The sequence below is a fragment of the Crocuta crocuta genome, unplaced genomic scaffold (genome assembly GCF_008692635.1).
Source record: "Crocuta crocuta isolate KB4526 unplaced genomic scaffold, BGI_CrCroc_1.0 scaffold342, whole genome shotgun sequence".
Lineage (NCBI taxonomy): Eukaryota > Metazoa > Chordata > Mammalia > Carnivora > Hyaenidae > Crocuta > Crocuta crocuta.
The window spans coordinates 339,004-362,375 of NW_027532158.1; the positions used below are offsets into that span (position 1 = coordinate 339,004).

At 32.7% G+C, this 23,372-nt stretch overlaps 1 protein-coding gene across 3 annotated transcripts in view; it reads left to right on the forward strand.

Moving 5' to 3' along the window:
* LRRC7 (leucine rich repeat containing 7) overlaps nucleotides 1-23,372 on the forward strand; it is a 561,823-nt gene that overhangs the window by 286,069 nt on the left and 252,382 nt on the right. For all 3 annotated transcript variants that reach the window (XM_077776423.1, XM_077776421.1, XM_077776422.1), the window contains exons 9-10: nucleotides 9,062-9,151; nucleotides 12,600-12,656. In XM_077776423.1, the coding sequence (XP_077632549.1) occupies nucleotides 9,062-9,151; nucleotides 12,600-12,656 (147 nt within the window). The remainder of the gene's footprint in view (nucleotides 1-9,061; nucleotides 9,152-12,599; nucleotides 12,657-23,372) is intronic.

Here is a 23,372-nt window from a genome sequence, read left to right on the forward strand (position 1 = left end):
AAACCCGAGTCTTCTGTCTGTATGAAGTTGGGGATACTAGGAAAAACTGAAACCCACTAGAAAGTCATTTAATGAGTGGAGTGGTTTTTAGAAGACGAAGGAAGTTTATCAAAGGGAGTTTGAAGGGAGATTTTTCATCAATACAGCTAAGAAGAGGTAGTAACAAGGATGGTTTCTCTATAGATCATGAAAAGAGGCTGTAGATAAGACTAGAAACAGAATATAAAAGAAGGAGACAGAAGTTTAGATGGAGATCTTTACAGTGAATGGTTTATGAAATAATTTAAGGCCTTTAGTAGAAAGTGTGGAACATCAAGAGGTAAGATGTGTTTGTAAGATAACAACTTTTCTACCTTAAAAGTGGAGTAAGGAAGGAAAAAAAAACCTGTGAAAACAGTTTTCCAATACTTTTAAACCAGAATGCAATTTTCTCAACAAAAAATAAACATTACTAACTTTTCACACCAAGACTGCAACCAAGTCCTTGACTTGAGTGACAATTCAGGGCAAATGATGAATTGTTTTAACTTCTAGTTCTTTAATTCTAATAGCTCATCTTATTTAGGAATCATGATTGGGTCATTGGGAGTGGAAATTAGATGATGATTTATATCTTTAAGAAACTTAAAGACTGGTTTGACTGGCTAGGTCTCTGAATTCTTTCCATGTTTCACCTTTTAAAAGATTAATGAATATGTCCTATTTCATCAAAAAAATGCCTAACACTGAAATCATTAAGTAATTAATAAAAAAATTACTCAATACAAAAGTCAATTTAAGTAGTTTAGTATTGTAAAGTTTTTTTCTAAGTATCATTTACATACAGTAAAACTCACCTTTCTAGTTGTACACCACCACCATAATAAGATACATAGACTATTTTCATCTCCCCAAAAAGTTCCTTTAACTCAGTCATCCACTTCTCTGATTTCTATACTCATGGTTAGAGATTTCTATACTCATAAATGATACCATGCTTTTGTGTCTGACTTTTTTTTACATACACAGTGACTTTGAAATGTATCTACATTGGATCAAGAATCAGTCTTACATTCCCTTTTATTTCTAGGTAGTATTCCATTGTACAGAAATACTGCAATTTATTTATCTATTGGTTTTTTGTGCAAGCATATATTTTCACTTCTGTTGAGTAAATGCCTAAGAACCTAAAACTAGTATACTGGGTAGTATGGTGCATATATGTTTAATCTTACAAGACATTTTCCTACTGTTTTTCAAAACAGCAATCCTATTATCTTTCTCATTGGCAGTTTATTAGAATTTCATCTTCATCAGAATTTGGCACTATCAATTGTTTTTTCTGTTTTACCCAGACTAGTAGATATGATGTCTCATCATGGTGTTTTCCTGTAGTTTGAATTTATATTTTTAATATCCAAATAACATGTTTTCATTTATTTATTTACAATTGTTTCTTCAGTAAAAGTTCAAATCTCTTGTTTATTTTTATTGACTTGTCTTTTGTTATTGAATTATAAGAATTCTTTATATATTCTTGCTAAAACTCTTCTGTTTGCAAATAATTGCTCCTATTGTATGACTTATCTTTTCATTTTTAAAATAGTGACTTTCAAAGAAAAGTTTTTAATTTGATGAAGTACTATTTACAAATTTTTTATTGTCTTATGCTTCTTCCTATATAAGTGATCTTTGCCAAAATCATAGTAATAAATATTTTTCTCTATGCTTTCCTCTAGAACTTTTATAGTTTAGGCTTTACACTTAGGTCTATGCTTTATTTAACGCTTATTTTTACATACGTGCAAAGTGTGGAGGTCCTATTTCTGTGGTTTTTTTGTTTGTTTGCTTGCTTACTTGTTTGATTCTTTGCATATGGATATCCAATTGTTCCATTATCATTTGCTGAAAAAATTATCCTTTCTCCATAAAATTACCTGAGTACCATTTTTTGTAAACCAACAGACCATATGTGTTCGGATCCATTTATGAATTCAATATTTTGTACATTAATCTATATGCCTGTTCTTATATCAATTTCATACTGTTTTAGTTACTATAACTTTATGGCAATTCATACAATCAAGGGATGTGAATCCTTTAACTATGTTCTTCTCTATCAAAATTACTTGGGCTGTCTATACCTTTTGTTCTTATAAATTTTATAATCAGCTTACAAATGTCCATAAAAATATAAAATCCTTCTGAAATTTTAATAGAGATTACATTGACTCAGTAAATTCATTTGGACAGAACTAGCATATCAAATATATTGGATATTCCTATTCCTGAGAATAGTTATTTAGATTTTTATAGATCTATAGTTACTTAGATCTTTTAAAATTTCTTTTATCAATGGTTTGTAGATTTCAACATACAAATCTTGTATATGTTTCATTCATCTAGCTCCCAGTATTTCATGGTGTTTGTGCAGTTGCAAAGGATTGTTCCATTACTCAATTGTTTATTGTTAGTATATATAAATATAATCAGTTTTTCTTTATGAATCTTATATCCTGAAACCTCACTAAATTCACTTATTCTAGTAGATATTATGTAGATTTGGGGTGGTTTCCTGTGTAGACTGTCATGTTGCCTTTGAATGTAGACAGGGTTTTTCTTCCATCATTTTCAATATCTGTGCTATTTATGTATTTACTTATTTATTTTTCTCACCTTTTTGCCCTGGATTTGACTTCCTATACAATGTTGAATAAAATAATTTAAAAGAGACATTGCCTTGTTTCCAGACTTAGGGAGAAAGCATTCAGACTTACACCATTATGTGTTATTATTACTTGTTTTTTCATTCATGTCCTTTATCAGGTTGGGGAAGTTTCCAATAGCCCATTCTTCATTTTCCTTTGAATTCTCCCCAACAGGTTACCTAAAGTTTAGGGTTCTACTTTCAATCTATTCAAGGAAAGTGAGGCTTTCTCTAGGATATCTTTCAACCATTGTTTAGTTTCTTTTTCTTTTATTTTTCATTGTTCAGTTTCTTGACCACGAAGTGGTTCTTAAGCCACTCCACCTTTTTAGGAATTTACTACAGCAGAATCCCAAGACCAGATTTGTTTTCTAATGCCATGTAAGAAATTATCATTAGTTTATTGGCTCAAACAATACGTATTTATCATATCTCAATTCCTGTGGGTCAGGAATCTGTGCATGTTTATTATAGTTCCCTGCTTCAGAATTTCACCAAGATTTTCTGTTCATTTTCTTTGACTCAAGATTTCTATGACGTAGTAAGTCATGAAGACCCTGGAGTATAAAAGTTACAGATTTCAGTAGTATCATCTTAGTTTTAGTTTTAGATGTGAATTATATACTATAGTCTAAATGCCTTAACTAAGTCATTGGTGAAAATTGCCATGAGAAAGTTGAGAACAACAACTACTTAATAAGAAAAGCATGGACCAACATTCATGGAGAGTCTATCACGTCTCACGCTTTTAGAGACATGATTTCATTTTCATCTTTACAGTAACCTTATGAAGTAGGTAAACATTATCTGTACACCTTTGTACAGATAGAAACATATGAAGATAGTATCTAAATGCTTGGGATCCTTTTGCTGAATTTCACCAATTCTGAAGAAGCATTTGATTTTGGTTTAAGTTAAAAGCTACATTTTAATGCATAACAATAAGGACATTGCTAATAAATTATGGTACATCTACTGGATGGATACAAAGATTATATGTAGGGTAGCCATATGTCCCTGTTTGCTCAAGTCATCCCAATTTATACCTCTTGATGCGACATGATTAATAATAGCTCATTTTTAACTCTCAAAAATGCCCTAGTTTGAAGAGAAGTCATAATACTATTTTGCAATGATGTTAAAACATTTAATTGGAAAATAGATTAGAAATATTTAAAATGAGGCCACCTGGGTCACTCAGTCGGTTAAGCATCTGACTTCAGGTCATGATCTCATGGTTCGTGAGTTCCAGCCCCACATCAGGCTCTGTGCTGACAGCTCAGAGCCTGGAGTCTGCTTCTAATTTTCTCTCTCTCTCTCTCTCTCTCTGCCCCTCCCTGCACCCTGTCTCTGAAAAACAAATGAACATTAAAAAATAATAAAAAATTAAAAAAGGAAGTACGTAAAATCATAATGATAGCTGTGTTAAGAAAGTAGAATTATGTGCAATATATTTCTTTTCCCTTTATATTTCAAATATACTGTAATACAGTTATATTTTATAATTTTACAATGTATAAAATATTTAGATGTAAAGTATCTTTTCAGTTAGAGAAGATTTTACATTGACTTCTTAATCACAGTTTATAAGACTTATAGTGTAATTTGATTTAACTGTTCTATCAGGGGTCAAATAGGTTTTCATTTAACTTCTAAAGTAAATGTAATTTGAAAAAAGTGTTGGAAGAAAGAGGTTGGTGACCAATTTTAATTTGCCTATTCTAACAGTAAAGGTAGCATTAATAAAAGTATTTAAATTAGTATTCTAGATAATATTGAAACATCAGAAGAAAAGTAATACCAAGGACAAGTAATATAATTGCCCTCATTTAGTGAGTTCTTACCATAGAGCAGATAATCATTTAATCACGAGACCAACTCTGGTTGCTAGTGGATAGTAGCATCATCATTTTGCAAATAAGGAAATTGAATCTTACAAGGATTTACAAAGGTCACAGGAGTAACAACTGAAAGAACTGTGATTCAAACCCAGGTCTTCAACACCAATGTCCATGTGCTCAACCACTAAACGATATGGGTGTCTGCTATGTTATGTTTTCTTTTTAGTAGTTTGAATATGTCACTTTTAATTTAAGTGATTAATAAAATGAATGTGTTTCTTTAGTAGAGAATTATTTGCCAATATACATAAAACATTCCTTCTTTTTAATGTTTTTAATTAAAAAAATTTTTAACCTTTATTTTTGAGAGACAAAGTGGGAGTGGGAGAGGGGCAGAGAGAGAGAGAAACACAGAATCTGAAAATCTGAAACAGGCTCCAAGCTCTGAGCTGTCAGCACAGAGCCTGATGACGGGCTTGAACTCACAGATCATGAGATCATGACCTGAGCTCAAGTCAGATGCTTAACCAGCTGAGCCACCCAGGCATCCCAAATATTTCTTCTTGAATTCTTTATATTAATCAGATGTGGAAAACCATCAGTTACTTTTGGATAGTAACATCGTTTCATTATTGTGAGCTCCCTAACTCAGGGTAAAATGTTAGATTCAATTGAAGAACTTGGATAAAAGTTCTATCAATTTGGATAAAGGGTAAAGACAATCCATTATTGTCATCTTCATCAAGTTTATCTAGTTGCTAGGGAATATCTTCTTCTTCATCACCCCTTATACATTCCTCTGGAAATGGTAATATTGATAAGTGAGGCCATTGTCTCTATTAGAAGCTACAAAGTTGTACCGTAAAATTAAAAATAAATAAAATTCAATTTCTTCTTTAGCATACCTTCTGCCTTTATATAATTTTCAAATAGTATGTTTTCAAACTGCAATACTAGATGACTCAGGAAAATTTTAAAATTCATTGTCCTCATTACTTATCCCAGGAATAAAAAATGCCCAATACTTGTACAAGGCAATCGGTATAAGCCATTTGTATAAGTAATTCGGTATAAAGAATTGGTATGAATTTTGCTAGATCTATGAGTAGAATTCTCCAAAGAAAGTGAGGAAGAAGACATTAATTTGAATCTAAACACAGATTTAAATCTAAATCTTATTGAAGTAAATTGAAATAAAAATACATATAGTATTAAATAAGACATACTGTATAAGTACACACTTTAACTCTACATTCTTTAGAAAGAAAGGCTTGATACAAAATGTCAACACATCTTTGTTTATAACTAGGCTGAAAATAAGCTATCTTACTTTGTATTCTGTTTCTTCATGTAACTTATGTTTAACAGTCCAGATTTGCAATTGGAATCTGCACAGTGTGGTCAATTCTTAAATTCTTAAAGAAGTGTTCTGTATGAGAAACCAGATTTTCCTGCAGCATAAAAAAAAAAAAAAACACCTTTGCCAGAGAAGCAGCAATAAAGAAATACATTTTTGATCAAAGAATAGTATAATGTAATACCATTTAGGGCACATACATATGCAGAATAGTAGACTAAGGGAAGCTGGATAGTTCAAATTGTCCCTATAATGAGAAAATTAGCATTTTAAAGCCTTTTTATGTATTAATAACTACAATGTTAAAGTAAATTATTAGATCAAAGGTTTCAACACTCTTGTTTTATGTGAATTAATGTTGGATTTTAAAATCTCATAAATGATACCTTCTTTCCAATAAGTACAGGAACAATAAGGACATTAAAGTAATATAGTAATTACATGTGTATTGAAATCTATTGAGCATCTGTACCATTATCATAAAAACTACTGTACTATCTGGATATGAGCTAATGTATTACAACAAAAGATAACTTAGAGAAAAACAATGATCTCCCTTGGACCCTTTTAATCCTATAGGATAGGGTTCAAACCTTGGAGTTAAGCATTTAGTACCTTCTAAATCCTGCCCCCTACTGATATTCTCAAATATTAACTCCTAATATCTTGTACATAAAATATTTTCTCTAGAGCTCATCTTCCCTTTCCCATTCCTCTAAGGTGAATGCTCACCTCTATAAAACCCCCTCTCTTTCCCTGCCCTTTTTTTTTCTATTTTTATGAAGCCTACCCATCTTTAAGGGAAAATTTATGGAAACAAACTCTATGAAGTCATATAAGAACAATCCAACTTTAAAATACAAACTGGGGGCACTTGGGTGGCTCAGTCATTAAAAATTATCTGACTTTGACTCAGCAGCTCAAGCCTCACTTTGGGTGAGCATGAGCCCTACTTCAGGTGTGTTCCAGGCCCACTTTGGGTGAACATGAGCCCCACTTTGGGTAAATTCGAGCTGCACTTTGGGTGAGCTCAGGGCCCACTTTGGGTGAACACAAGCTCCACTTTGGGTAAAACTTGAGTCCCATTTTGGTGAGCCCCTCTTCTCTCTCTCTCTCTCTCTCTGCCTCTCACTCCCTTGTGCACCCCCCAAAAAACAAGAAAACGAGGAGCAAGATATTTACAGTAAAAACAATCAATATAAAAATAGTACCCTAACTGTATAAAGAATTCCTACAAAATAATGTAAAAATATTAATTGTGTTTAGTTTGGATTCCCCAGAAACAGGTGTTTAGAAAAGAATTCAAACAGTATATTTAGGAGCTGGTCTCAAGAAATACTTGTTGAGGGTATGTTATCAAACTATTTACTAGTATGGACAACTGGACCTTAATCTTTCTGAGGGGCTCTGGGAAACAGCATAAAACACCTATCACAGAGTTGTCAAACAGTAGATGAAGGAACTGAGGAATTTATAGTCTTGCTAGTCATTGGTTGAGGGCTGTTCCTGAGGCACGTTAATCTCTTATGATGAGGGATGTAACTTAAGTAATCTCTATACCCCAGGACATATGTTAAAAAATATCTGCAGAAACAATGTTTATAATGTAATAACTACAAACATCTGTAATGTTCATTAACAGGAGAATAATAAATTGTAGTGATACAATGGAATACTATATGATGGTGATCAGTCATTCTTGACCTCAAAATGGGTGAATTTCATAATGTTAATGCTAACTTTTAAAAGTTTCAGGAAAGTATTCGTTGTATGATTCGACTTATATAATGTTTAAAAACATGCAAAGACCACACTTTTTTTAGGATTTAAGGAGGTATAGTAAAACTAGAAAGCAGATTAATAAGAATCATTTGGGAATTTGAGGGACAAATAGGATGAGGTAGTTGGGGGTTTCAGGGCTTAAAGGCACAAGTTCTATTTATTAAATGATGTCGTGGATGCATATGTATTCTTTTAGATATATAACTTTTCATAACAAGAGATTGGGCAGAGGAAGGGAAACCATGGAATGAAACCCAGAGTATCCCAGAAAGGGGAGGAAGGGAAATAGAAAAAGGGTGTACTAGAAGCCAAGAAGGAGAGAAAAATCAATGACAACTGTTGCTAGGCAGTGCTGGATATGAAATGAAATGAAGTTAATGGACTTGGTACTTAGAGGCCATTGGAGGCTTTGGCAAGTGAAGTTTCAGTAATAGAGTTGGGGTAGATGCCAGAAAACCATGGCTTGTGGGGTAATAAGAAGCAGTGAGTATAGTCAGCTCTGTAAATAATTATGTCAGTAAATGCAAGGAGGGAGATAGGCTGTAATTTGAGGAGAAGGCAAATTTGAACACTATTGAGAAGTATTTTATTAAAGAACGTAGTCTTGTCTAGACCATTGATAAAGTCATTAAGATCTTTAAATAGAAATTTAATCATAGGAAAAAATTAAATTGTCTGCTAAGAAAAAGTCTCCAGGAAAATCCTTGAGTTAAATCTTTCTGGTGAAAAATATTTAAATATTGCAAATAATTATTTCATCCAAATGGTAAATTTTCACAAAGGATATTTCTTCAACTCTGTTAATGCCTCTTAAAGCCTTTAAGGTTCTGTATATTTATTTCAATCTTCTTGGTCATTTTTGTTAAGAAGTAATTGCACAAAGTTAAATTACAATGCACATATATTATCGCTTAGGGGGACAGAATGCTTCTTCTTTCCATTTGGGCAACTTTAGTCACCAGTGCAATAGAGATACATGTTAATGATTTAGTGAAAGAGTAAGGAGATACCCTTGCCTGACTATAAATGTGAATATTCTGTTAAGAAAGAATATTAAATTTAAAATTGCAAAACAGGACATACAACTTGAAATTTCTATAAAAAAATATCTCACTGGTGTGCATGAGGTTAGCGCAACAGGAAGAGAGGATGTCATGGTGACATAAATCTCAGCATAGGAGGGCAGCGTAGAGGTGGGTGAATGCCATTTATTTTAATAACAAGCAAAATTTTCAAGCTGTAACAACATGCTCAATAAATTCTCCCATTACTATGATACCAAAGGAGAGTTGAAAAATGTATTGCACGTCTATTTTCTCTCCTTAGAGATATATATTTTTGTTCTGTTTCTATGGCAACATTGATGCAGTGACTAAACCTTTAACTCCTTTCTAGACTCCCTGATGGCTTCACACAGCTTCTAAATCTGACCCAGCTCTACCTGAATGACGCCTTTCTTGAATTTCTTCCAGCAAATTTTGGAAGGTAAGAATAAGAACTTTAAATTTTATTTCATCATAGGTAAGTATGTTACCAGCACCAGTAGGTGAGGCTTCAAAAGTGACAATTGGGATTAAAGATAGTATTCATTATTATTTGTTCATTTTTATAAATAACAAAATATTTTGCACAAAATTAAGTAAAATTAGGTTTCTAGATATCATTAATAGTCAAATAAATTCTGGGTGAATTAAGGAGTTAAATAGAAAAAAATGAGAGCATATCTGGAAAAAAGCACACATTAGTATTTATGGCCCTTGGGCTGGGAAATACCTCTACAGTTTAGAAGCAAAGGAAAATATAGGTCTGACTATATAAATACATTTCAAATAAAATAGTATCAGAAAGTACTTTTTTTAATACTTTTATTTTATTTCTAGGAGAGAGACAGCGTGAGCAGGGGAGGGTCAGGGAGAGAGGGAGACACAGACTCTGAAACAGGCTCCAGGCTCTGAGCTGGCCGTCAGCACAGAGCCCGACGCAGGGCTCAAACCCACGAACCGCGAGATCATGACCTAAGCGAAAGTCGGACACTCAACCGACTAAGCCACCCAGGCGCCCCTATCAGAAAATATTTTAAAATTAAGGTAAAACAGTAAACTGAGAAAACATTGCCACCATATATGGAAAGCAGATTATATCCCTAACATATAAAAGAATTCATGCAAATGAGGATGAAGACAAAGAGCTCATTAGAAGAAAAAACATGGGTACATGATAGCACAAGCCATTCATAATTAAATGTACAAATTGCCAGCGACCCCATGAAGTGTTTATGCTCACAAATGATAAAAATAATAAAATTAAAATGACAAAAAGAGCTTTGTATTCCATCATATAAAAACTGTTTATAGAGTATAAGGAAAAAGATAATCTCTCATACCGCTGATAGAATTGCAGAATGTTATGACCTTCAGGCAGACCAGTGTGTTTTAAAAGATTTGATATTTGTTACTATTGCCTTTGTAATTTATTTCTAGAAGTGTATGATATCCTCATCAGATACCACACAGAGATTTATAGGCAAGGATATTTGTCCTTACTTACAATGTGAAAGAAGTGAAAGCATACATCTGTCTAGGAGATTAATTGAATATATTATGATACATCCATATGATAATACTATGTCAATTTATAATCTGGTTTTGGGAAATACTTTTATAATTCCTATGATGTTATGGTTAGGAGCATATTATAATAAAATATATAAACTATATTTCACTAATTTTAATATAAAAGATGAGTGAGCTAAAAGACTGATTCTTTGGAAGCGAAATTTGGATAACTTTTATTTTCATTTTAATATTTTTCAGTGTTTTCCAAGTGTTCAACAATGCACTCTTTTTTATATATAAAATATATCTTTAAAGTTATTTTTCATTTATTATCATTTGAATTTTTCTAAGTGATCACCTTTGAAATCATACAAATAATAAATTGAGTATAACTCAACACCTATCTGTTGGTGTTAAGAACTCAGTAGAGTTGTGCTTGGGTGGCTCAGTAAGTTAAACCTCTGGCTCTTGATTTAAGCTGAGGTCATGGTAGCATGCTTTGTGGGTTCTAGCCCCATGTTGGGCTCTGTGCTGACAATGCAGAGCCTGCTTGGGATTCTTTGTCTCCCTCTCTGTCTGTCCCTCCTCTTGCTTCTCTCTCTCTTTCTCTCTAAAATAAATAAACAAACAAACATTTTTTAAAAAACCTCAGTTTTTTAAATCCCTTAACATGTAACAGCCTCATTTTATACGCAGAGAGCATGTCAGCATTTCCCAAATCCCATTACTTTTGCAGATTATGATATCATACACCTATGAACACAATATACTTGGACTGTTTTTAAAATTCACAGGTCCTCAAAAGAGCATTTACCTAGTTTCTAATGAATTGACACTTCACAATTTGTTCATATAAACTATTTCTGTCCTCTGATACTGACTACACCAACACAAATACACTTTTGATTTATCAAAACAGAGAACATTTATCAACCTAGACCATACTTTCATGTCTTGTATTTTTCTCAGTTCTCTTTTAGTAGTCCTCATGTGAAGGAAGAGATTTGGGCCGACAGAAAACATAATACCAAAACCAAAAACACTAGGAATTAGAATTTAATTTTGTGTAAGTTGTTTGCCAAAATATATTCTACTTTATTATTATAATCTAAAAAGATGTTTAACCTTCTTCTGGATGGTGTAATAAAAGAATTACTAAATTTGGAGCATGTGAGTGGCTCAGTCAGTTTAAGTGTTGGACTCTTAATTTCAGCTCAGGTCATGATTTCATGGTTCATGAGTTCGAGCCCCACATTGAGCTCTGAGATGACAGTGCAGAGCCTTCTTGGGATTCTAATCTCTCTCCCTCTCTTTCTCTCTGTCTCTGGCCCTCCCCTGCACTCTCTCTCTTTAAAAATAAATAAATAAAACCTTAAACAATTTAAAAAGAAAAAATAATTACTAAATTTCTTTCTAAAACCTGAGATTTGGTGCCTCTAAAAGGCAAAAGAAGTCACAAAATGTCTTCATACTAGTACAAAGGTTGAGAAGATTTGAGACATAAATGCTTCAGAAATCTTACTAGCAATATACTTGTGCTCTGAATAACTGAATCACTTTTTTTCATATAGAAATGAAGTTTTAAAATTAAAATTAAATTAGAAACTTGATAGGAGTCAAAACGCAAAGAAAGGAGGAAGAGACCTAGATGAATAGCTAAAGGCCCAGTATATATAGGAGAAATAGCTCAAATAGTGAAATATTCCCAAAACAACAAGAATTCAGAGAAACCAATTAATATTGTTCTAAAGTAGCCTCAACTGAGTACATTTTAAAGCTCAGTTATAGACATTTTAACAACAGTGTGTCTCACACTATAGAACTTAGCAAGCAGGTAAATATGAAAAGTAGGATACTTAGATGAAGAAACTTAAGTTAGGAAGGGTTGATTAGTGCACCCAATATCAAATCGATAGAACAAGAAAGAGTCTGGATTTCATCCAGATTTGTCTGACCACAGAACTCAAGCTTTTAACGACTATGCTATACTATTTGCTTTACAAGTTCATTTACAATCTCTTGAGGGACAGTATTACCATGTTCACATGAATACAGCACCTGGTATTAAGTAGATATTTAGTAATCTGTTACATACAATTAAACAAAAGCAGTGATTTATATTTATAAAACATGAAATTTAGAATACTAGGACCCAGTGATATCTTTGAATGATCTTTATTTTTAGTAAAATGATATTTGTCATTGTCCAATGTTGATACAAGTTATAATCAATTTGTATAATTCTTTAAAATCCGTAAACATAATATGTGTTGTCCAGACTTAGTTGTTTGGATGATACAGTCATAATTGACTCTATCGCAGAAATATGATTTTATAGAGAAATATTAAGAAGGAATTTTTTTTATTCACTTCTACAGACTTGTCAAATTGCGGATCTTGGAGTTAAGAGAAAATCATTTGAAAACTCTACCAAAGTAAGTGACTGTGTCTTTTCTAAATTTTAAATTGTGGTTTTCAGTAATAGGAGAAAAATAACTATTTTTATTTTGGCTATGTATAGCCATTTGACTGACAATTTTCTACAGTTTTTTTCTGAGAGCCTAAAAAGTACAGTAAACTATAAAACATTCACATTAAGTAAGAATGTATCCTGCTTTATAAACTTGCATAATTGCAAGTCAAAGTAGAAAGAGCCATTTAAGCTTTTTCTGATAGCTGAACACACACAGTAGAAAATTACTTCATTAACATTTATGAAGGTGACATTTTTATAGCTCAAAACAATCAATAGTTTCTAAATGTTCACCTATTTGCTTAATTCTCTAAGTTAATTTATGGACTGTGATAGTTTTCAGTTTTTAAATCAAGAACATGCAAAAATATTTCATAAAATTGATTAAAATTTTTCTGGATATCCTATAATGGTTTGACAGAATTTTTGTACCTTCTTTCAAATTGTCTCTTTTTACTAATCTATTTAAAATTTGGTTTATATAAAAGCATAGGATATTTTTATGCAAGAACTAATCCGCCAAATTTTATGCAACGTTTAGTTTAATAAACTGTGTCTTTTGTCCTGCCTTCCTGTATTTATGTCTAGTAATAGCATTTTGTATTTATAGAAAAAATACTTTTGAAAGTCTAGAATTATTTAAAATGGGTAATTTATTACCCATATAAATCAGTGTGACTTGCATATGTTGCAATTATTGAAAGAACTATGTTGCTATTATTATCCTCCTGGGGTCTTACAGAAAATTATTGAATACAATTATTAATTTTCCAACAGTCAGGCTTTGAGATCTTTCCTCTGCTGGACCAAAACTTAGTTTTATTTTTTACTTTTTAAATATTTTCCCTAAGTTAGCTAGACTGAATTTCATTGTATTTTTAAACCAGTATATCAATATAATACCTACAAGTATATTTTATATATATTATGTATGAAAATTCTGTCAATGAAATATAAAAAGTATCAGTAATGATATGATTCCATTTTAAAAAAAATACATAGGGATAAAACATCTGTTTATTCCTCCATATGTGGAAGATAAGGAGGCAACATGCAAAGGAGAAAATGTCTCCCTAACTAGACACTGTATGCAATTTTGAGTAGCTTTTCTCTAAGCTAAAGCATTATACATAGGTCTTATGGAAAGCACCATGTCCCAGGTTGGAGATGTAAACAAAGATGGAATATGGGAAATATGGTTGGAAGTGTTACTTGTTTAGCAGTAATCTGCAAATGCAGCTAGTTGCCAATGTTTCCATCCCTAATGCTTTAAATGTCTACATTTAAAATAGACTGAAAATACAGCTAAGTGGAAGCCAAACCACAGTGAAAGAGCAGTTGCCCCCTTCATCTAAATGTATACATTTAGGTCAAGGAGAAAATATTGAGTATGTGGAAGAAAATCCTTTCCCCTCTGCTTGCAAATAATGGTTTTGATGTGAAATATAAATCTGACACAGATTGTCAGGGGGTTAAGTATATATTTTTAAATATAAATTTTAAATATAAATGAAAATCTGACCATAGATTGATAATGGACTTTATATGAGGTAGCAGTGTTAACCGTTCAGAGTAATGAGTAATGTTGCTTATAATTGGTACAGAGGTACTCTGTAGGCTTTTAGACTATGGCCCACTATCAGACAGAATTAAAATTAGTAGGATAATATGGATTTAACTATGTTTGGTATTTAAAAAAAAAAAAAACATTGTAAAGATGTGTAGAAATGACACTAGGTCTCCTTGGCAGTCCAGTATGCATGTACAAGTTGTATAGGGGTTATAGTTTTTACATTTAAAAGTCATTTTCAAAATTATGTCCAGTCTGGTATGTTATTTTTAACTTATAGACAGAAATCTGAAGAACCAAGGGCACACATAAAATGTGGAGAACTGTAGTTTAGCTTTGGTGTCTATAAAATGAGAATTGCATGAAGTTTTATCTTGAATAAAAATAAACTTTTTCACTATGTATTATAAAAAATATGTTCTGATCACCAACCTAGACCTGTAACTAAGATACATAGAGCTTTCTACTATCTTTTATTTTGTACTTCCGATGAAAATAAAGGAAAAATGTAATTTTAGGAAAAGCAATTTTAGTTTTATAACAATTATTCCAACAAAAGATAGCTCAAGGATACAAATAAGATGTGAAGTTTTTATTGGGTCCTCAGTGATTTCCTCTTCTTTTCATTTTGTCTTAAAAGTCAATCTATGCAAAATGTAAAAATGTATAAGAATTACAATATAATATACATTAAATGTGTATCCTTTAAGTAAACTAATATTTGATATATAAGACATTTTGATATATGCAGATTCCAGGACAAATTATTTGTTCCTAAATACAAGTTAGCATTATAAACTATCTTAAACTGTTCCTTTATGATCATTCTTCTAAGAAGGAATATATAAATGAGAAAATTAAATTCCTCAGATGCACATTTGCTTAAAAATCCCTGAAATAGTGGGTCTTGATTATGTGTAATAATTGAGGATGTTGAAAATATGAAAAAAGTAGATAACTAAAAAGAAAACTTTTAGGCTTTGTGGTACAGTTTTCCTCATAGCAAAATTATCTTCTTAATTATATATTTTTGAGGGAAAGTAAAAAGAAATGAGCTTGTTTCATTTTGGAGCTTTTGCACTAGCTATTTCTCTATCTAGAGCTCTCTTCCCACAAAACCTTGCATGGCTAGATCTTTTTTTTTTTTTTTTTACAAATAGTTTATTGTCAAATTAGTTTCCACATAACACTCAGTGCTCATCCCCACAAGTGCCCTCCTCTATGCCCATCCCTCCTCCCTCACACATCCATCAGTCCTCAGTTTTTGTCAGCATTCAAGAGTCTCTCATGGTTTGCCTCTCTCCCTTTCCCCCACCATTTCCCCCCTTCTTCTCCCCCTTGTTCCTCCGTCAGTTCACCTCATCCTCCTATATGTGCAAACATTTGATATTTGTCCTTCTCTGCCTGACTTATTTCGCTCAGCATAACACCCTCAAGGTCCATCCATGTTGCTACATGGCCAGATTTCATTGTTTCTCATTGCCATGTAGTATTCCATGGTATAGATAAACCACATCTTCTTGATCCATTCATCTGTTGATGGACACTTAGGCTCTTTCCATGTTTTAGCTATTGTGGAGAGTGCTGCTATGAACATTGGGGTACATGTGCTCCTATGCCTCAGCATTTCTGTGTCCCTTGGGTAAATTCCTAGCAGTACTATTGCTGGGTCATAGGGGAGTTCTATTGTTAGTTTCCTGAGGAACCTCCACACTGTTTTCCAGAGGGGCTGAACCAGTTTACATTCCCACCAACAGTGTAGGAGGGTGCCCGTTTCTCCACATCCTCGCCAGCATCTAGAGTTCTCTGATGTGCTCATTTTAGCCACTCTGACGGGCGTGAGGTGGTATCTCAGTGTGGTTTTGATTTGTATTTCCCTGATGAGGAGGGATGCTGAGCATCGTTTCACGTGTCTGTTGGCCATCTGGATGTCCTCTTTGGAGAAGTGTCTGTTCATATCTTCTGCCCATTTCTTCACTGGCTTGTTTGGCTAGATCTTCTTTCTGAGTCACATCTTTCTTCAAATGTTGTCTCCTCAGAGGCTTTCTCTGATTACATCACATAAGAATGTCCTTTCTTAGCCTCTATGCCATTTCACTATTCTTTTTGATTTTCTTCATACCATTTATGATCCTCTGAATTATTTTGTCTCTGTTTACTTGGAGATGATCTTCTTAGGAGAACATAAGCTCTGTTAAGAAGACATATTTTCTCTTTCTACTGCTGGATTTTTAGCACCTATAACAGTGTCTGGCAAATAGTTGGCACTCACTAAATAAACAAGAATGGTAATATATTGATTCACGATTAGAAATATCTGTTCTGTGACCTGGACATTTTGTGTCACTTTATTACTTTTCCCCATTGAAAATTATATGAAATATCATATATTATAATCATATGAGTCTCTCAATAGCTGATATCTGAGCCTTGATTTTTTAACCTACATATAATATAACATACACATGCACACACACACACACACACACACACACACACACACACACACACGCTCCCTCTGGTGGTTTTAAGTTAATACATAATAGCTAAGGCATGACAAGGGACGAAAATAATTTCAAGTTAAGGAAATTTATATTTGACAACCAAAGAAACTCACAAAATACTGTCACTTATTTCTTTGCTTCTGTAATTAAAAGGTCATACGTGTAGTCAGGAAACATATGTCAGGATGAAAATGAAAGGATAGAGCAGTTTTTTTAAATGAAATTTAGGAATTGTTTCCATGGAAGTACTATAACAGCATATAAATAGTGATAATGGTGAGTTCTTTATAAATAAAAATTCCCCATATTTGTGAGAATGCCGAAGGACCCACACACAGCACATGAATAACTATTCACAGATGGTGGCAAAACTTTATACCTTATCTGGACATTCTCTAAGAGAAAAAGATCCCTTGAATTTAAATATAAATTAAAACCAGAGCTACATTAAAGGATTAGTTTTGAGAGACATTGGATTATGAAAGTCAAGAAAAAGCTGAGGGGTATTTCACACTGAAGAACACTAAAAAGATATTATAACTAAGAGCAGTGATTTTTTAATTGATTCTTTTTCTCTAAAAAATTATTGGGATAACTGGTAACACTTGCATGGACTCTCAGAATTAGATGTAGCAATGTAAATTTCCTAATTGGATGGTTTTATTTGGTTTGGTTTAAGAATGTTCTTGTGTCTAGGGGTGCCTGGGTGGCTCAGTCGGTTAAGTGTCCGACTTTGGCTCAGGGCAGATCTCACAGATCGTGGGTTCGAGCCCCGCATCAGGCTCTATGCTGACTGCTCAGAGCCTGGAGCCTGTTTCAGATTCTGTGTCTCCCTCTCTCTCTGCCCCTCCCCCACTCATGCTCTATCTCTCTGTCTCAAAATAAATAAACTATAAAAAAAAAATTAAAAACAAAAAGAATGTTCTTGTATCTAAAGTATTTGGAAGTAAAGTAAAGTAAAGTAAAGTATTTGGAAATGATGGGGCACTAGGTTTGCAGTTTATTATCAAGTAGTTCAGAACAGTTATCTGTAAGGCACTTTGAAACTTTTTGTAATTTTATGATTGTTTTAATAATGTTTTATTTTAAAAGCTGTTTTAAAATATGAAAATTTTGGGAAAAAATGACCCTATCAACTGTGGAGAAAATGATCAGCTTCATTTCTGAAATATGTGTGTATATAGAGGACAGGGGGAGAGTTTCATTTATATATTAACATACTGTATAAAAATGAACATTTTGGGGTTAAGGTTCTACTTATGTGAATGATATATATATTGTGGATTTATTATTTTCCTACCTGAATGGTAACAAATACTCTAATTATCACTCAAATTTTTATTTCCAAATACACATTTTTAGTTTTCATGTAAATTCACTTTTCTTTTTAAATAAGATTGCTTTATAGGTAGACTTACAAAAATATAATGAACTCGCATATTTTCTCTTTTAAACCCTCTCTTCCTTTGTTATCTATTTTACTACCAGTTATCATCAGAATAGTGAAGAAAAAGTCATCAAATAATATGCATTCTGAACTGGACAGGTTCATTTTCTATTCTCATTTCAGGATCCTATTAATGAATTATCTCATTTGGCATTACTGTACAAGTTACTTCAATGAAATACATCAATAGGTTCCTTAGTACTATTGTAACAAAAAAATTCCATTGTCAGACACAGCATACAGGATAGCTTTTTGATGTTTCTACTAACTCTGTTTTTGTGACTATAATACATAATTGGATACAATGTGTTTTTATAATCATATTACCGTATGCTTTTACCAATGTATATTAATTTATAAGGCATGTTTTGTTAAAAATGTTGTACCATCCCATTCTGGGTTATCTTTATCAAAAGTGACAGTATGATACTCTCACTAACTGACTAATCATATTAGTGACCTCTGGTTTTAGAGAGCTGCACTGAGAGCTAGGTATTTTCTTTATTTCTGCCCACCTGGTTTTATATTTTAAAAGAAAATGAAATAAATGATATTTACTACATCCTATACTTAAAAGCATGCTATAAATTATAATGCATTATAATAATGTGATTGTTAGAGTCCCTTAAAAATATCAAACATATAATTTCCAAGGATTCACCAAAAGAAAAGCTGTGAGCTCTCTGTCTTCTAAACTAACTGTACATCTTTTTGGCCTTATGCTTTTAACATAAGATTAAGATTTAGAATATTATAGTTAGTAAGGTTATGTCAAGTCCAGTTAAGAACTAGAGAGAGGGCACAAAAGCCAAATAAAACCATGGAACCAAATAATTTTATTTTAGAATTTCGATTAATAGCCACTCTGATCTTTTATGAGTAAATTTACCGAAAGATGAAAACTGCCTTATTAGTGAGATTGAAAGTGCTATGGGTTCAGTTTCATAAGATCTTAAGGCTTAGCCTCTCACAGAACAATTAGCATGTATGTAGTTCTATTTCACCTGAGAAGTGCCATAATGTAATCAAATGAGTGTATACTTTGCAATTTGACACACCTGGGTTGGTGTTCAATCCTTTGCTGCTTGGTTATAGATTTACTTAACTTCTCTGAACTTCAGTGTCATAACTTTTAAAGAATGCTCAGTGGTCATTACTTCCATTAAGCTGGAAAGTATGTTTAGGTAAGAGTTGATGAAATGAATCTTGTGATCATTTAAAACTAGAGAAGTGTTTAAACAAAAGTAATTAAATTCTGGCACTTAGAAAACTCAAGTGTATATTTTTAAAAATGCATGAATCATATGTTTTTTTAATTTTATCTCATAAAAATCTCTATTAGAAAAGGAATGGTGTTTTTTATTATTTACTTTACAACAAAGTCTTAAAAATAATGTGTAATGCAATATGCCCTTTTTAAGCAATACTATAATGAAAACTCACATCAATGATTGTCTCCCTTTAATAAAACTATATAAAAACTTTAAATATCTACTTATAAATTCTTAAAGGCTAATCTTTCCATTTTAGAATCAGCAAATCTATAAAATTGAGTAAACTGAGGGCTCCTGGGTGGCTCAGTCAGTTAAGCATCCTACTGTCGATTTCAGTTCAGGTCATGATCTCACAGTTCGTGAGTTCGAGCCCTACACTGGGTTCTGTGCTGGCCATACAAAGCCTGATTGGGTTTCTCTCTCTCTCTCTCTCTCTCTCTCTCTCTCTGCCACTCCCCTGCTCACACACTCTATCTCTCTCAAAATAAATAAACTTTATAAATAATGGTAGATACATAGATAGATAGATAGATAGATAGATAGATAGATAGGTAGGTAGATAAGGTGGATTGAACTCAAATTGAAAATGACTATGATAAAAATAAACAAAAACTCTCAACAAACACCATAAGAAACATATCTACCATTTATGACTTTCTATCATAATGGGTTTATAAATCTGTTCCCTGCATATTTGCAAATTCCCGTTTTATGTGGATGACTGCTCTCGGCTTTATGGAAAAATGTTGTATCATTACTAAAGATATTTTCTGAACATCTTAGACCAAGTATTGATCTTGGTCTCAAAGTCTTGGACCAAAAAAATACACAAAGACAGAAAGGACCCAGTTAACAGATCTACTCTTATGTTCTCACGTATTTCCTCTGTGGTTGTGAATTGTAAATGTGTACCTGATTCCAATTCGATATTCTAATAGCCAGATATCAAATGGAATATTCACCAATATCAAAACAGAAATCATCTTTCTCTCTCTCTTCCACCCATCACTTCGTAGCAAAACCAAACCTAACCAACCCAAACAAAACAGAAATCCCAGGTTTCTAATTATATGCACCTAATGACTACTATCTACCTATTACAGAAATTAGGAATTTCAATCCTCTTTTCCTGTCCTACTGCCCCCAAATCCACTGGCTTTCAACTAATGTCACATGCAAGCACTCTTCCTGTCCTTCTGTCACTGTCTCATTTATCTTTAATATTACTTGCCTTCGCCTGTAGTAACTCCTTCTTCCTTTTCTCTCCCCCCATTGGAATTCATCTTCTGTAGTTGTTACAGCTTCTTTACTAAAACACACCATGACACATGTCACTTTAAGAGCTCATGGAGCACCTGGATGGTTCAGTTGGTTAAGCATCCAACTTTGGCTCAAGACAGGACCTCATGGTTCATGAGTTCTAGCCCCATGTCAGTCTCTGTGCTTACACCTCAGGGCCTGGAATCTACTTTGTATTCTGTGTCTCCTACTCTCTCTGCCCTCCCCTGCTCATGCTCTGTCTCTCTGTCTCAAAAATAAACATTAAAAAAAATTAGAAGCTCACAATGACTGCTCACAGATTGCAGAAGACACATATGTCAAGACCCTTTGTAGTTTGGAGTCACTATTACCTCTCAACATTATCACCCCACAGGATCTATCTGCTACATCCAATATACAATTCACCTTTGAATTTCCAAGCATTTCTTGGAACCTTCCCTGTTTCTGTCTGAAAACCAACAGATCATCCTTAATTTTCCCATTGCTTGCACTGTGAAATTAGCCATATATCCTGCATTCAGTGTAGTAGTTTAGGAAATCTCCTAAGAGATTTTCCAAGACAAAGTTTTCACAGGAAAACTCAAATTGATTCAAATACCTTATAATAAGCTTCAGCTCCATAGTCTAGCTATCAAGCAAGCAATCCCAAGCAGTGTGCTTTTCCTTCCCAATTACAAATTTTGTAATGGCACATAGTCTCAGCAATAGTGGAGATGGAAAAGGTTTGGTGAATTGATTTTCACTAGGGTCTTTTTATACTATTCTATAAATGTACCTACTTCTAGTAAGTGCAGAAAAAAACTGAACTTCAAGAGATATCTTTTTCTCCAGCATTTAAAAAGATTTCCATGCCATCCATGTTTTGATTTTTACTTTTAAAAGGGACTATTAATGAGTAAATAATAAGCTATAGTTGGTTCAATAAGACTAATAAAATAGATGAAATGTATCTAATTCCATAGATATTTTTGCTTTCTTTATGTTTCCATTCTCTTCTCAAGTCAGGGTCAATTCAGGTGTTTTAATAGGCAAAATAACCCTTAAAAAGCTTGATTTTCTGCTGAACAGACTCAAGTGGAATCTCTCTAAGTTGCTATGTTTTCCAGTTTCTATGATAGTGCCTGAGCAGTTTTAAAAGTAAAAATTCACATAAAGATATTAACTGCATAACATTACTTTCCTTGATTATAAATTTTATATTTTATTTTAGTAGTATGAGATTTCAGTTGTCCTTTTATGGCTTTTAAAATTTATTGTTTCTTCCTTCCCAAGTTTCATTTTCCATTATGTTTAATTTTATATTGTTTATTCTCAAAAAGATCCCAAACCTTTTCCTAAATGCTTTGTACTGCTATTCATTTCTTCTTTATACTTAAACTGTATAACTGTATTCAATGTGCTAAAAAGACCTCTGTTTGCATTTAGCATATAATAACAATCTTTTCTAGTAATAGACTATAATTTTATGAGAATTGAAATAAAATAAATCGGATTGAAATGATATGACTTATCAAGCATTAGCTGTTCAGATCTATATTTGTTCTAACAAATGGGATAGAAAATATTATGCTACATGAATTCAGAAGTAGGAGCAATACATTTTCTACTAAGAAATATTCAGCATCAATTTAGATAAATTAATTACTCTTATGTGTTTAATTAAAATAAAATGCTATGAAGGCTATTGAGTCTTTTGATTATATTGAAACATTTCTAAAGAAAACAAATTTCTAAAAATTAAAAGTTTATTTTGATGAAATGTTTCATGAAATTTACAGAAGCAAAAAAAAAAAGCATTTCTTATGCTAAATAGAATTATAAAGAACATCTCTTTATTATATCCAACTAAATGGATATGCATTTTAAAGTACATACCTTATTTTTATTAAAGAAAGATCTTATACCTAAAGGCTCTATTTAAGAGACAATATGAAATTTAAAACCTTTGGCTTTCCATTGCTTGTACAGTTACTTGCAAACTATTAAGTATAACATTCAAGGCCCTTTACAGTCTGACTCCTACCTTCCCTTCAATCACCTCTCACTGAATTCTCTAAATGTGACTTGAAGATTTGTGCCTCTGCACATTTACTGATACATTCTTGCTTCATATAATAAGCAAGTCAGTTTAAAAATAACTTTAATTAAAAACACATGTACTTTATGTGTGTCAGACCCAATCCAGGTGATAGAGGATATAACAATGATTAATAGAGACAATGAACAGTAGATTCTCTATTCTTCAATGACTTTCAAGTCTGATAGAGGGAGACAGACAATAAACACAAATCAATAAGACAGGCTTATTGTCTTATTGGGACGATATTACAGAAGGTGTTTGGGTTTGGGGGGGGTTTATATTTAATTGGTGGGTTGCTGCTTTTGGAGTTTTTTGTTTGTTTTGTTTGTTTATCGACCAGGATGACCAGGGAGACCTTTGTAAAAAGGTGGCATTTTGCATTTAGATTTGAATATTGAAAATGATTCAAAATTCTAGAAGAAAAGCAAAAACAACAACAACAAAACCAGTGGGTGTAAAAGTACTTGTGATTGGAGTAAGTCCAGTGTTTCTGAGGAAGAAAAAGGCCAGTGTAGCTGGAAC